The 14194-nt window shown below is 58.1% G+C and overlaps 4 protein-coding genes across 4 annotated transcripts; all 4 read left to right on the top strand.

Annotated features, from left to right (window-relative positions):
- Positions 1–140: 140 nt before the first annotated feature.
- LBRM_32_2520 (putative sphingosine-1-phosphate phosphatase) lies at positions 141–2051 on the top strand (the record flags this gene model as incomplete). Its single annotated transcript, XM_001567555.1, has 1 exon — positions 141–2051. One exon carries the CDS (start codon positions 141–143, stop codon positions 2049–2051), a length of 1911 nt encoding a protein of 636 aa, XP_001567605.1.
- Positions 2052–5119: 3068 nt separating this feature from the next.
- Positions 5120–5974, top strand: LBRM_32_2510 (conserved hypothetical protein; the record flags this gene model as incomplete). Its single annotated transcript, XM_001567554.1, has 1 exon — positions 5120–5974. The coding sequence occupies one exon, from the start codon at positions 5120–5122 to the stop codon at positions 5972–5974; it is 855 nt and encodes a 284-aa protein (XP_001567604.1).
- A 1733-nt stretch (positions 5975–7707) lies between these two features.
- On the top strand, positions 7708–12123 carry LBRM_32_2500 (membrane associated protein-like protein; the record flags this gene model as incomplete). Its single annotated transcript, XM_001567553.2, has 1 exon — positions 7708–12123. The coding sequence occupies one exon, from the start codon at positions 7708–7710 to the stop codon at positions 12121–12123; it is 4416 nt and encodes a 1471-aa protein (XP_001567603.2).
- Positions 12124–13409: 1286 nt separating this feature from the next.
- Positions 13410–13973, top strand: LBRM_32_2490 (conserved hypothetical protein; the record flags this gene model as incomplete). Its single annotated transcript, XM_001567552.1, has 1 exon — positions 13410–13973. One exon carries the CDS (start codon positions 13410–13412, stop codon positions 13971–13973), a length of 564 nt encoding a protein of 187 aa, XP_001567602.1.
- Between the last annotated feature and the right edge of the window lie 221 nt (positions 13974–14194).

The raw sequence follows: 14194 nt of genomic DNA, 5'->3' as shown, positions 1-14194 counted from the left end.
CGCACTTTGTCTCCTCCTGCCTTTGTTCTCCACCCTCTCCCCCTTTTTTACCACTCTCCCTCGCGTTCCCCGTACGAGTACCTGCGCGAATGCCCGTTGGCGCTGGTGTTATCTCGGCTGCGCCAGTAACCACACAGGAAATGTTTGTCACGACATCGGTGCCCAGCACCCACTTCGCTCCCCCTGCCTCTGCTCCGGACTTCACGCCGGTGACATCGCCGCCGTTACCTAAGACGGCATCGATGCGCGGGAGCACAGCTCACGAAGGCGTTTCTGCCACCGTCGCACACACTGGCGGTGGCAGAAATAACATTAACAATGGTGGCACCGCCAGTGGTGCGTGTCACAGCAGGAGCAGCGGTGCTGGACCTTCTCCACGCGGCGGCGGCGACCCAACCGGCAAAGGCACTGCTAGTGGAGAGACGAGCCCAAAGCCGCTGAGCATCGTAGCGGAAGTCCTCGGTAGAGAGGAGAACAAACTGCCTGTTCTCACGGTAAGCTCAGAAAGCCTTGAAAAGGAAGCTTCCCAAGGAGGCCACACTGTCAAGTCCGCAGTGACGATTTCCACGACCGCCATGCCTCCAACCGCAGTTTCAAACGCGGTGCCGGTGGCGTTGGGAACGGTGCGCGAGAGCCTCGTGCAGTGGCGCCACCCACTGCGACCGGTTGCGTTTCGCGAGTGGTACATCTCCTGCTACTGTAACGAGCAGCAGGTGCGGTGGATCGAGAAGATTCAGCATATGTGCGATCTGCTGCAGCCGCTGCTTGTGCGGTACTTTCAGTTGTGGAGCCTCACTGGCGAGGCCGAGTTCTACACGCTGCTCATTCCGACGATGATTTGGCTTGGCACGCCGTTGAGTGGCGTGAAAATTTCCTCACTGCTATGCGTGGGACAGTACGTGACTGGGACCATGAAAGACTTTTTCTGCTGCCCACGTCCGCCATGCCCACCGCTTCAGCTGCACGGCAAGCGCGACACTCACGACAAGGAGTACGGATTCCCAAGCACCCACTCTTGTCATAGTGGCGTCTTCTCCTTCTTTCTGTACTGTGAGCTGGTATACGTCTTCCCTAATCACGCTTTTCTGTGCTGTCTGGCAGCTGTCTACTACTTTGCGAACGTCAGCTTCTCGCGCATCTATCTGGGCATGCACTGGATCGGTGACGTGATCGGTGGCTACATGGTGGCCTTTCTTACTATCGTCTTTCACATCGCCTTCCTCGATCGATGGGAGGCCTACATCCTAGAGCGTACAGACACGCCGTGGTGGGCGTATGTACTGGTGTACGTCACCCTGCACCTGCTCTCCATGGCCCACGCCACCCCTCATGACCCGTGCCCGTGCTACATTGATAGTCTGCGCTTTACCGGTGCGATAGTGGGCTCGACACTTGGTTTCTGGAGTTTCTACTCGATCTACGGCACCCTGGCGGCACGCCCAAAGCCGGATCACCTGTTCGACGTAGTCTTCTCCTTCAACTTTCTGCTTCAGTGGGTCGTGTGCATCACCATCGTCTTAGCCAGCAAGGAGTTCTCGTCGCTCACTTCCGGTTTTGTACTGAAGGTGGTCTTCAAGTTCGTGTCGGGCGCGTACGCGGCGCGGTTGCCCAGACCCCTTCAGGAGCCCTACTTAGTTATGGCAAAGGTGATCGGGCTGACCACGCTTGGGAACGAGCGAGAGTCGCAGCCCAACATCCCTCTCACCGCTCACAATTCCGTCAGGCAGCACTGTAGCTTCAACGACGGCTGTCTCCAGGACGGAAAAGCCGCCACTGCCGCCTGCAACAGGAACAAGCCGAGCCCATGCATAGATATAGAAGCGGCTGAGAGACCGGACGGGTACTTGAACAGTCAGCAAGTATGGTCTCTCCGCACCCACCGTCACTGGTGGCTCTGGGATGTGCACAAGCGCACCGTTTCGTACGTAGTCACTGGCTTCGTGACCAGCTTTGTATGCCAGGTGCTTTTGCGGGAAGGGTTTGGGGTTGGCCACGAGCTTGCCGATCACACGGCACATTATCTGCGGCCGCTACTACCGTCGCCAGAGTGAACTAAGAAGCAAAAGGAAAGAAACTGTGTGATGCGGCGGCGAGAGATGGAGGTGCGGCTGCTGCTCTCTATTTCTTTTTAGTAATTTTTTTTTTTCCTTTGCCGCTATTGTGTCTTTGTGTGTGTGTGTGCTTTAGCTCAGTCCTGCTCTGCCTCCCCCTCCTCCCTCCCCTCGTTCTCGGTTTTGGGCGGTGGTGGGGAGGTACGTGTCCCTTTTTTTTCAGTTGCCATGGTTGCTACCTTTTTTTGTGGTTCTGCTGCTCGAGGCGAAGGTTCCCACCCTAGTGAGTGGCATGCGCGCGGGAAGTGCTCAGGCTGCGCGGGGGGGGGGCGGTTCGCTGCCCCACTTTTGTGTGTCAGCGTGTGTGTGTGTGTGTCCGTTTCCTTTTTTCTTTTGGTCTTTCCTTTTTGTTCATGTTGTTTTGAGGCTTCGGAGACTTCGCCCCTGTACTCCCTTCCCCTTCTACAGGCGTGAGAAGCACCCGTCTTCATTCATCTTACGGATGCTTACAGTGCGAGAAGGCTAAAACAGTCTCGTTCACTGTGTGCGGGTGCAGAGGCGCAGAGCACAACTCTTTTTGTATTTCGTTTCGTCTCTCGTGACCTCTTCCCCACCCCCTCTCTCTCCCTCTCCCTCTCTTCGCTTCCCCTCTGTGTCTTCTCAGGTCTTTGCTCCCACACATTTTTGTTTTCGTACTTTGCCCATCGTGAGCCGTCGAGCAGCAGCGGTATTAGGAGAGGGGTGGGGGGGGTATGCGTCGGTTTGCTCCCCCGTTTGTGGTGGAATGAACACATTTAGCGAGAAAAAAGCCAACACACGTAAAGATGGACAGCACACAAGCAGTTCCCCACCTTCCACCCATCCAAACAACGAAATTCGCGTGTGCATATTTCTTCATTCTTGTGGACTCCGCTTCTCTACTGTTCCTCTCACTATTGCTGCTGTTTATCTTGATCGCCTTTTTTATTGTATTAGGATCACCCCTCCCTCGACTTTGCTGTGTGATGACGAGTCCATTTCCCTTCCCTACTCTACCCCCCTCTCCCCACGCGCGCGCACGCGCGTCAACTTCTTTTCCTCTCTGTTTTTTCGCTTCCGCGCTGTCTTACCTTCTCTCTCTTTTTTTCTTTGTGAATATTTGTGTGTGTGTGTGTGTGTGTGTGTGTAGTTTGCTGTTCTCCCTCGTCGCTTTCGTTACCAGTTTAGGGCCTTTTGCGCTCCTCTCCGCCTCTCTCCCTCTTCATCCACCGCCCCCCCCCCCCCCCCCCCCATCCCCTCTTTCCTCGCTCCCTCTCTCGGCCTGTCTCTGTCTCCCCTCCAATATGACTGTATTTCCTTTCATGAACACGATTGCCTTTGTTTGTTGCGGCGTTCGTGCGCCTTGTCTGTTTGCCTGTCTGTGTGAGTGTGTGAGTGTGTGTGTGCGTATGCACCGTGCTTCTACATAGTAGTGTGGGGATGTGCCTTGGGCAGTGATTGCGGGCTGCTAATCCTCAGTTTCTCCCTTCCTCACCTTCTCCCCTTCTCCTAAGCCAGTAAGTAAGTGTGCACCAGTCTCTGCTGCGCAGAGCTTCTCCCCCCTTGCGTTTCTTTGCGGGTCCCTTTTATGCATCTTTGTGCGCTGCTCTCGAGACAGCACGATGCGACGAGATGGGGGAGGGAGAAATCAGGTTTTGCGTTCTCAGTCCAGTGGTGGCGATGCCTTTACTCTGCCTCTGTGGGTTGCTCCTAGTATCCATGTCCTTTGAGAAGGTGTTCCAGTGACCTTATGGCCCCTTCTCACTCGTTACTTTCACTGTGTATGCGGATGTGTGTATCTACAGGCTTAGTCCCCTGCCTACTCGACCCCCTTCATGCCCCCATCCAGTGGAGGAGGAAGGTGGAAGGACAGGCAGCCCCGCTCTCTCATCCATACACAAGCGCAGGATATACTCGCATCCACAGTGTTAAATAAGACCCGCTCTGCTCCTGCTGGTATGGCCTCGGTGTAAGCAGCACGATCACGCGCACCTACCAGAAGCCGGGTCGATGGAGACGACGATGTAGGCTCGCTCATAGCCTCTGTGTAGCTCTCTCCCCCTTCTTCGATTCTTCTCCCCTCTCTCATGCTGGCGAAGGAGTGAAGGTAACTCTCTATGTATTGCGTATGCATGTACTACGGTTGGTAGTGGAGAAATTGGCAGTTTGCCTTTTAATCTAGTAGCAGTGATGACTGGCGATAAAGGGCGTGGGTAGTGAAGGAAGAGAGAGAGGGAGGGGCTGCGCCAGCTTCCCTATTCCCTCGCCCGTTTGTGCCTCTCCTCTTTTGCAGTTGGCCGACAATGGAGGAAAGTGAGCGATTTCTCGTCTGAAGGCACACTCCGTCACCTCTACCACGTCTCTTTGTTCGTTTTTTTTTCTTTTCTTTCTGAAGTCCCGGAGGGATGAAAGCGTTGTCCTCGAGAAGTATGTGAAAGCGCAACCAGATCGAGAGGCAACAGAGTAGGTGAGAAAGTGCCGTGTCATGTGTGCCGAAGGCTGTGGGCGTGTGGATGTGCATATGTGTTTGTGTGTGCTGCCGTGCTACTGACCACTAAACAAGACGGCTTGTGGAGAGTGGTACAGGAGGAAGGAGGTGGTGGATAGCTGACGCCACGGACACGGCGACAGAGCGGGAGCTATCGTTTTCAGATGGCCAGTGCATGCGCAACCCAGTCGCCTGGATTGCGTCGTGGAGGTTTGCGCGAGACAAGCAATAGAAACGGTGATGTGCTTTATGAGGAGGGTGTTTCTTCTATATGCCTAATACGCCCCCTCTGCCGTCTCCATCACACCTGACCACTCTATGAAGCTGATTCTGACGGCTGATCGCTCAGCTCTGGCCTAGCCGCCTTGGCCATGCTTCTCTATCTTCCCACTCTTTACCTTCACTATCGAGGACTTCTCTAATTTTTCTCCTTTCCGCCATCTTCGAACGAACGACATTCCTATGCGGGCTTGTTGGTCTATGCCTAGGCGTCCGTGTTTAGTATTGTGATTATCCATTGTGTCCAAGTCTGTCCTGCAGCCAAAGTCAAACCACAGTCACTATGCTCTGCAGTACTCGCGTCTTGCTGGCCTCCACAGCCAAGGGGTACATGAATCGTGTCATGGTGTACGCCCATCGTCGCCGAAAGGCCCGCTACCTGGCTCCCAAAAATGCACATGTCCGCTCGCCACTGGCGAATAAGATGCCCGAGGAGTACGGAAACACCTGGGACCCCCGCAGCGGCGTCGAGTGGCACAATCGCATGCGCAACCGAAACCATTATCGGCACTGGCCCTGGGCTCGCTGGACCGACGACCCAGTTCGCTTTCACCAGGATAGCGTTTCTCGCCGCACTGTGTCGGCCTCCAGCACTGTGGCGAACACTGGCACACCGGAGTGGAATTACTATGCGGAGGTCGGTCAGGCGTATGAGACGCCGTCGCACTTTCCGCTCTCCTATACAGCGCCGTTTATTTACCAATACACGGCACAGTGCTGGTCGCGCGAGGACCTGCAGCTGTACCTTGAGCGTATTGAACAGAACTCTGGCCTCCGTACTATTGCCGACGTAGTATCCATGAAAGAGGCACTGTACACGTGGTGGCATAGCGCCGCCATGGACACCGTCCCGCTGGGGGTGCTGCAGCACCTGGAGCTGGTCTCGTGCGACATTGTTGCCCAGAACACGCGCAAGTCCTACCGCATCGAGCAGCACGAACGTGGCATCCTGCGCACGCGTGAAATGGAGCGGTACTACGCTTTGCCGTACCTGAGTGGCCCCGCTATGCCAGTGCAGCTCACGCAGCCATCTGGCGAGTATCCCAATGGCAAGTACACACTAATGATGGACGGTGTGGAGATCCATCCGCTGCAGAGGCCGGATGCGCGATACACGCACAACATGTACCCCGCATGAGGACTGCCATAGGAGGAGGAGGAGGAGGGACTGGGTGTTTTGCCCAATATGGACGCTGTAGACAGGGGCGGAAAGTAAGACGCAGGTGGGCACACCTATGCGTGCGTGTGTATCTCTGCAAGGGCATCTCACCCCTGCCGCTTTTTCCCTTCGTTTTCCTCTCTTTCTCAACACCTGTCCGTTTTGCTTTTCCCCTCTCTCCCCCCCTCTTTTTCCCCTAGTACTCACATGTCTTGTTTTCTTCGTTTGTGGATAAGCGTGGATGTCTTTTGGTGGGTTGTTGAGGTTGAAGTCGTTCCGAGGTGCGCGTGGCATGTCTGTGCTTAGTGCTGTGTGCGTCTTTCTTGGTTGCTAGTTATCAACGCTGCACGCCAGCGAAGTTGGCGTGCCCTTTGCGCACGTATGCCGGAAGGCCACAGCACTCTTGGAGATGCACGCGTGCGGGGCAGTAGTGGTGCTCATGCGCTTCTGTGTGTATGTGTGCCATCCACATAGACCTATGTCGAAAAACAAACGAGGTGAAGCAGAGAAAATAAAAACAACGAAAAAGGGATCACAACGCCGCATACATGAGTGGCAACAAGAGGGACGCTTCACCGATAAAATAGGCTGCATCTCTCACACAGCTTAACCACTGACGCTATGCTGTCGGCTCTTTTACACCTCTCTGTCTCTTTTCTTCCCGCTAAAATGCGCTCTCTATAACATCGAAACGAACTCATTAATGTCGCACCTCCCTCATGCGCCTTTCTCGGCGCCGCACTTGACCAATGTGCTGGTGTGCTTCTTAACCTGAGCAGGGTCTTCCTTTCACTCATTCTACATAGTCGTGCATACCTGCTGACAAGCAATCAATCTCTCGTGCACGCGCATGTGACGCAGTTCTAGCGTACCCCCGTAGTTCGCACCTGCACACTTTCTTTCTCTACCGGCACAACAAGGGAGAAACGAAACGAGTCTCTTCATTGGCCAGCTTATCCTCATCCGAGCCTTGACGAGGAAAAGGAGTCCAGAGTCAGAGGCGTCTCAGAGAATCTTTTAGGTTGGGAAACGAGAAGAGGCAGGTCTGAAGTACAACAAGTGCGGGTGGCTGCGCAGTTTTGCGTAGCAGTTTAGCTGCAGTGCTTGGCGCAACTATCAATCGGTTACGTACGATTTGGTTGACGCTGCTGGGCCTTTGGGTGACTTCTCCCAGCATTGAGGCAGGTAATTCTTTGTGATTTCGTTTGGTTTGTGTTGCTGCTACCACTCTCGTTGTGTCTATGCTTACACGCGCTTTTGCTGCCACTGTGCGCGCGTTTCTTCCCCACTCTACTTCTCTATGTTCCTTTCCTTTTCGCTTTAATCTTTTCTTACCGTACCTCTCCGGTGTGTGATTCTCTTTTCTTCTTCTTTTCTCGCATTTTCTCCTCGTGAGGAGTTGTACTGGCACGCGTCTCGCTCTCGCTCCCTCTCTCTCTCTCTGCGTGCGCGTTTTGCATATAACCTGTCCGCTGTGGTGGTGGCAGCGGAGGTGCTTCTGCCTCCTTTGTTTTACTGCCTCTGTGTTTTTTTTCTTTCCCAGTGTTTGCCTGTTTCGTACCACCATATACTCCTTCGCGCTTCTACTCCTGCTCACGCAATCGAAGCTGTGCGCTCTTCATATTCTCCCTACTTCCTCTCCCACTTCTGGGAGTGAGAAGGGAGTGCGGCTCAGCGTCTCAGCGTCTCAGCAGCGCCGTCCATTTCTCAGCATGTGGGGCTTTCTGAGCGATGTACGTGAGTCGGTGCGTCAAGTAGTGGCGCCTTCTCCGGGTGTGAGCAACGCAGCTAGCGCCGCCGTCCCCAGCGTCACATCCACGACGACGAACTTGAGGGAGATGGACTTTGAGGGCGCCGTGGACCAAGTGACAACCGGGTTGCTCCGCTTGTGGCGCAAGGTTGACCAGACGGCCAGCAAGGTCCTTCGCCAAGCCTTCGACGGAGTCTTCTCACCTCGGGAAGAGGCGGTTCCGCGACTTTTTACCCTAAAGGCAGAGGCACTCGCATCCTTGCCGCAGGACGAACTCTTGGATATCATCAGAGACGCCATCTCGCAGACAAATGATCGCATGCATCAGGCCCTCAACGAGGCCAACTTCCTCTTGAGCCTCGGCATTGAGGAGCAAATTGCGCACACGAACGACTACACGGGGTGCTATGAGTGGTGGGATCGCACAGTAAACCGCCGTCTTATCGTCTGCCAAGATTTACTGCAGGCCCGCTTCAACACCTCTTCCACACAGAAGCAATTATCTACCGTCATGGCCCTACGCGCACAAATGGCGGCCATTCGAGACGCCTCCACACAGCCCATGGCCGCTATCGCCGCTCGCGGCCGCCTCCTAGAAGACGAGCGCTACGACTTGCTCCAATCTTTTCCCGCCATTATCCCCACCGAAGGAAGCATGCACCCAGCACCTGTCCCTCCCCCGGCACTCGATTACACGTTGTCCGCTGATGACTACAACATTCACTTGCCGCATAGTCAACCCACTCCCACACATTCAGTGGAAAGCGTGGGCACGGCTATACAACATGAGCCCTACAAGTCTCCGTTTCACCCATTGAACACCTCTACCCCACCAGCTCCTGCGACTTCTCAACATCACGCAAACACTGTGATGCTCGAAGGCTGTACACTCAGCTCTTGTGCACCACAACTCCCCACCGAACATGCCTCCCTCTTACCAGCGCTGCATTCCACAGAGGAGCAGGCACGCCTAGAGCGCCATGCCGAGGAGGAGCGTCTTGCACGTGCAGCGGAGGAGCAGGCACGCCTGGAGCGCCATGCCGAGGAGGAGCGTCTTGCACGTGCGGCGGAGGAGGAGCAGGCACGCCTAGAGCGCCATGCCGAGGAGGAGCGTCTTGCACGTGCGGCGGCGGAGGAGCAGGCACGCCTGAAGCGCCATGCCGAGGAGGAGCGTCTTGCACGTGCGGCGGAGGAGCAGGCACGCCTAGAGCGCCATGCCGAGGAGGAGCGTCTTGCACGTGCGGCGGAGGAGCAGGCACGCCTAGAGCGCCATGCCGAGGAGGAGCGTCTTGCACGTGCGGCGGCGGAGGAGCAGGCACGCCTGAAGCGCCATGCCGAGGAGGAGCGTCTTGCACGTGCAGCGGAGGAGCAGGCACGCCTGGAGCGCCATGCCGAGGAGGAGTGTCTTGCACGTGCGGCGGCGGAGGAGCAGGCACGCCTGAAGCGCCATGCCGAGGAGGAGCGTCTTGCACGTGCGGCGGAGGAGCAGGCACGCCTAGAGCGCCATGCCGAGGAGGAGCGTCTTGCACGTGCGGCGGCGGAGGAGCAGGCACGCCTAGAGCGCCATGCCGAGGAGGAGCGTCTTGCACGTGCGGCGGAGGAGCAGGCACGCCTAGAGCGCCATGCCGAGGAGGAGCGTCTTGCACGTGCGGCGGAGGAGCAGGCACGCCTGGAGCGCCATGCCGAGGAGGAGCGTCTTGCACGTGCAGCGGAGGAGCAGGCACGCCTGGAGCGCCATGCCGAGGAGGAGCGTCTTGCACGTGCGGCGGAGGAGCAGGCACGCCTAGAGCGCCATGCCGAGGAGGAGCGTCTTGCACGTGCGGCGGCGGAGGAGCAGGCACGCCTAGAGCGCCATGCCGAGGAGGAGCGTCTTGCACGTGCGGCGGAGGAGCAGGCACGCCTAGAGCGCCATGCCGAGGAGGAGTGTCTTGCACGTGCGGCGGCGGAGGAGCAGGCACGCCTGAAGCGCCATGCCGAGGAGGAGCGTCTTGCACGTGCGGCGGAGGAGCAGGCACGCCTAGAGCGCCATGCCGAGGAGGAGCGTCTTGCACGTGCGGCGGCGGAGGAGCAGGCACGCCTAGAGCGCCATGCCGAGGAGGAGCGTCTTGCACGTGCGGCGGAGGAGCAGGCACGCCTAGAGCGCCATGCCGAGGAGGAGCGTCTTGCACGTGCGGCGGAGGAGGAGCAGGCACGCCTAGAGCGCCATGCCGAGGAGGAGCGTCTTGCACGTGCGGCGGAGGAGCAGGCACGCCTAGAGCGCCATGCCGAGGAGGAGCGTCTTGCACGTGCGGCGGCGGAGGAGCAGGCACGCCTAGAGCGCCATGCCGAGGAGGAGCGTCTTGCACGTGCGGCGGCGGAGGAGCAGGCACGCCTGGAGCGCCATGCCGAGGAGGATCGTCTTGCACGTGCGGCGGAGGAGCAGGCACGCCTGCAGCGCCATGCCGAGGAGGAGCGTCTTGCACGTGCGGCGGAGGAGCAGGCACGCCTAGAGCGCCATGCCGAGGAGGAGCGTCTTGCACGTGCGGCGGCGGAGGAGCAGGCACGCCTAGAGCGCCATGCCGAGGAGGAGCGTCTTGCACGTGCGGCGGAGGAGCAGGCACGCCTAGAGCGCCATGCCGAGGAGGAGCGTCTTGCACGTGCGGCGGAGGAGCAGGCACGCCTGGAGCGCCATGCCGAGGAGGAGCGTCTTGCACGTGCAGCGGAGGAGCAGGCACGCCTGGAGCGCCATGCCGAGGAGGAGCGTCTTGCACGTGCGGCGGAGGAGGAGCAGGCACGCCTAGAGCGCCATGCCGAGGAGGAGCGTCTTGCACGTGCGGCGGCGGAGGAGCAGGCACGCCTGGAGCGCCATGCCGAGGAGGAGCGTCTTGCACGTGCGGCGGAGGAGGAGCAGGCACGCCTGAAGCGCCATGCCGAGGAGGAGCGTCTTGCACGTGCGGCGGAGGAGCAGGCACGCCTGGAGCGCCATGCCGAGGAGGAGCGTCTTGCACGTGCGGCGGAGGAGCAGGCACGCCTGCAGCGCCATGACGAGGAGGAGCGTCTTGCACGTGCAGCGGAGGAGCAGGCACGCCTGGAGCGCCATGCCGAGGAGGAGCGTCTTGCACGTGCGGCGGAGGAGGAGCAGGCACGCCTAGAGCGCCATGCCGAGGAGGAGCGTCTTGCACGTGCGGCGGCGGAGCAGGCACGCCTGGAGCGCCATGCCGAGGAGGAGCGTCTTGCACGTGCAGCGGAGGAGCAGGCACGCCTAGAGCGCCATGCCGAGGAGGAGCGTCTTGCACGTGCGGCGGCGGAGCAGGCACGCCTGGAGCGCCATGCCGAGGAGGAGCGTCTTGCACGTGCAGCGGAGGAGCAGGCACGCCTAGAGCGCCATGCCGAGGAGGAGCGTCTTGCACGTGCGGCGGAGGAGGAGCAGGCACGCCTAGAGCGCCATGCCGAGGAGGAGCGTCTTGCACGTGCGGCGGCGGAGCAGGCACGCCTGGAGCGCCATGCCGAGGAGGAGCGTCTTGCACGTGCGGCGGAGGAGCAGGCACGCCTGGAGCGCCATGCCGAGGAGGAGCGTCTTGCACGTGCGGCGGAGGAGCAGGCACGCCTGGAGCGCCATGCCGAGGAGGAGCGTCTTGCACGTGCGGCAGGAGCGAGTCTGAAGCATGCAATTACTTCAGTGGAGGAAAGGGAAACTGTGGAGCGGGCAAAGTTAGCGAGGGAGTCGCAGGAGATATTCGCAATGCTCTACGGGAAGTTGATGATGAGTTGGCAGGGGATGGTGATGGGGACGCGTAGTCGCTCTGAAAGCCGTACTAGGGTGTTTCCTGCGCTGACTACGAGTAATGATGATAGTGGTTGGGGGGAGGATGACGAATTTGAGGAGATCAACATGTCTCACTTTAAAAGAGAGGTGTATTCTCCGCATAGGGGGTCGAGTTACGGCGCTGTGTACCCATCAACGCCATCATCTACTCTCTCTGGCTGTACCCAATTACAGACACCGGCGTCTGCCCAACGCGATGCTCCGATGACACGTAGGACGCACACGCCGTCGGCAACGCCGCTGCCGGGTGCGCAAGGGGTCGGAGTGGTGGAGACGGCAGCTACCGTTCTGGACCGTCAGGCACGCGGAGTAGGTTTTCGTAAGAAGTCGCCACCTGTGCGAGTGGCATCTGGTAGCGCAGGGCTCACGCCCGTACACCAATCTCACGGTTGTATCAGCCGAAGCAGCAGTCTGAGCAGCCCTTACAGCGCCGCCGCCAATCCTTCTCTTGCCAGGCCCAGACCTCGACCTGCCGCACCGCAGAGCGTCTTCTCGAGCCCTGGCGTGGCGGGAAAGCAGCCGAAACGCCAGGTGCAAATCGAAGACGATGACAAATGGGATGATGATTGGTAGTCTTTTTTCTCTGTCCCATTGCCCGCTTGATACAGGCAGACACATCCGCGCTTGTCCTGACAAGATTAGTTGTTTGTCGATCTGGTGCGCGTCGGCCTGAGTGTTCCGTCGAACGAGTCCAGGCTGCCAAAGGGCATCGCATTTTTTGTTTGCTTTTGTGAGAATCGCTTCAGCGAGTGGGGCGTGAGGCAAAGTTCCCGTCTTCGGCTGGCTGGTCGTCGTCTCGTAGGACTTCAAGCCTCTCTTCCCCCCCCCCCCCTGACTGCCTGCTGGCGCTCCTGCTGCCGCTTTTACACGGTTGGAGGTGTTTTTCGCGTTGTTGTGCACGCGTACATTGATGTATCCCTGTGCTACGCATCAAACAGGGAAGGAAAGGCGCGCCCTTCCTTACAGAATGCGCCGGCAGGGTGGGACTCGCTCGCTGTTGACTCTTCAGTCCATCTTCCACTTCGCGAGATGGAAAGTAAAGGAGGGAGGTGATGGGTGTCGTGGAGGGCTGCGAAGCGATAGTTGAGGAGAGGGTGAGGGGTAGATGATCTCCCTTTTGGGGTGCTGGACTGCGTGTGCCGCTAATGGCGCCGCTTGAGGGGTAGACGACTGCTTTTTGTTTTGTTTTGTTTGTTTTTACGTATTCGTTTTGAGGCAGCCGAATAAAGCCAAACGCACGTCAATTCCCCTCTCCTCTTCCCCGCCATAACTTGCAGGGTTTGCTCTGCGATTTTTCTGCATGTACGGCGACCGTATGACTTGCATTGACAGCAGTAGCATCATCGACTACCCTGAGCCCCCCTTTTTCTTCGTGCCTCCAACCTTCCCTATCTCTTCCTCGCCACACACACACTCTCGCGGCTTACCGGTCTTTCATATTTCTCTTCACCTTCTTTCCACATACGTCCATGCACCCCCCTCCCCCCCCCCCCCCCCACACACACACACAACGCACAACACACTTGCTTACTTTTTACTCGCTTCTCTTGCGTGAAGGACAATCAATCATCAGGTCACCCTCTCGCTCTTTCCCCTCTAACCGCCACTATTGCCATCGACAAGACGCATAGACACCTCCCCCCCACCCCCACCCACACGTACGTGCATAGGTGTACCTTTGCCTGGCCCCCACTTGTTCCCTCCCCCCTTACCCCCCCCCCCCGTCCCAACACACTCCCACAAAAGGTCCTTGTGCTTTTCCTTTGCGCTTCTTGACTGCACAGATTCTACCTCCTGTTCGCGTCTTCTCTCCCCGTCTCTCTACCAACTCCCGCTTATCTCCGCAACTGCACGCCGACATGTCGACTGAGGATCAACAAGTCATGCAGGACTCCACGCACGCTCCTGCCAAGACCACCTTGAAGAACAAGGCGAACTCGTACTATTATTGGCACAGCCATGAAAAGGAGAGAGCAAAGGTTGGCGATGTTGCGCCGATGCCAACGCCGCATCTCGTCTCTAAGAACGATTCGTCGACCGTGGTTGCGCCCGTTGTGCCGACGGTGTCTGTGTCAAAGTACAGCTGGTGTGACGGGGACCGGTTCGTGTCTGTGTACATTGACACCGTCGTGGTGGAGGGCGGAACCCTGGACGAGAGCTCCATCGAGGCGACCTTCACCGGCAACTCCTTCAAGGTGACATTCACTACTGCAGATGAGACGGGGAGGGCGCACGCGAAGGGCCTCTCCATCCAGCTGTCGAAGCGGATCGACAAAGACAGGAGTTCGGCAAAGGTGAAGCCGAAGACGCAGCAAATTTTGGTGAGGCTGGCAAAGAAGGTGGAAAGTGTGTGGCTTGATCTGGAGGGAAATGCGAGTGACCGTGACTCGGCAGCCGACGAGGAGGCCACGGATGACGAGTGAAGTCCCGCCTTCGCAGAACCCTGTCTCTTGTTGATCACATCACAGATGAAGCGAAGGGGCTGTGGAGAGGCTGGCATCATTAGGGCAAAAGGGGAAAGAAGGCACATGGGGAAGTCTCTGAATAGAGGCCGAGACCACTAGTTGGCTCAAGGAACTCTTGCCATTCCTCACATCTTAGTGTGATTCACTTTCCACGAAGGGGGAGGGATGGGACGCGTGGG

The sequence above is a fragment of the Leishmania braziliensis genome, chromosome 32, assembly GCF_000002845.2.
Source record: "Leishmania braziliensis MHOM/BR/75/M2904 complete genome, chromosome 32".
NCBI classification, from domain to species: domain Eukaryota; phylum Euglenozoa; class Kinetoplastea; order Trypanosomatida; family Trypanosomatidae; genus Leishmania; species Leishmania braziliensis.
The sequence above is the reverse complement of the archived record's forward strand: the minus strand, read 5'-3'. Positions and strand labels throughout refer to the sequence as shown.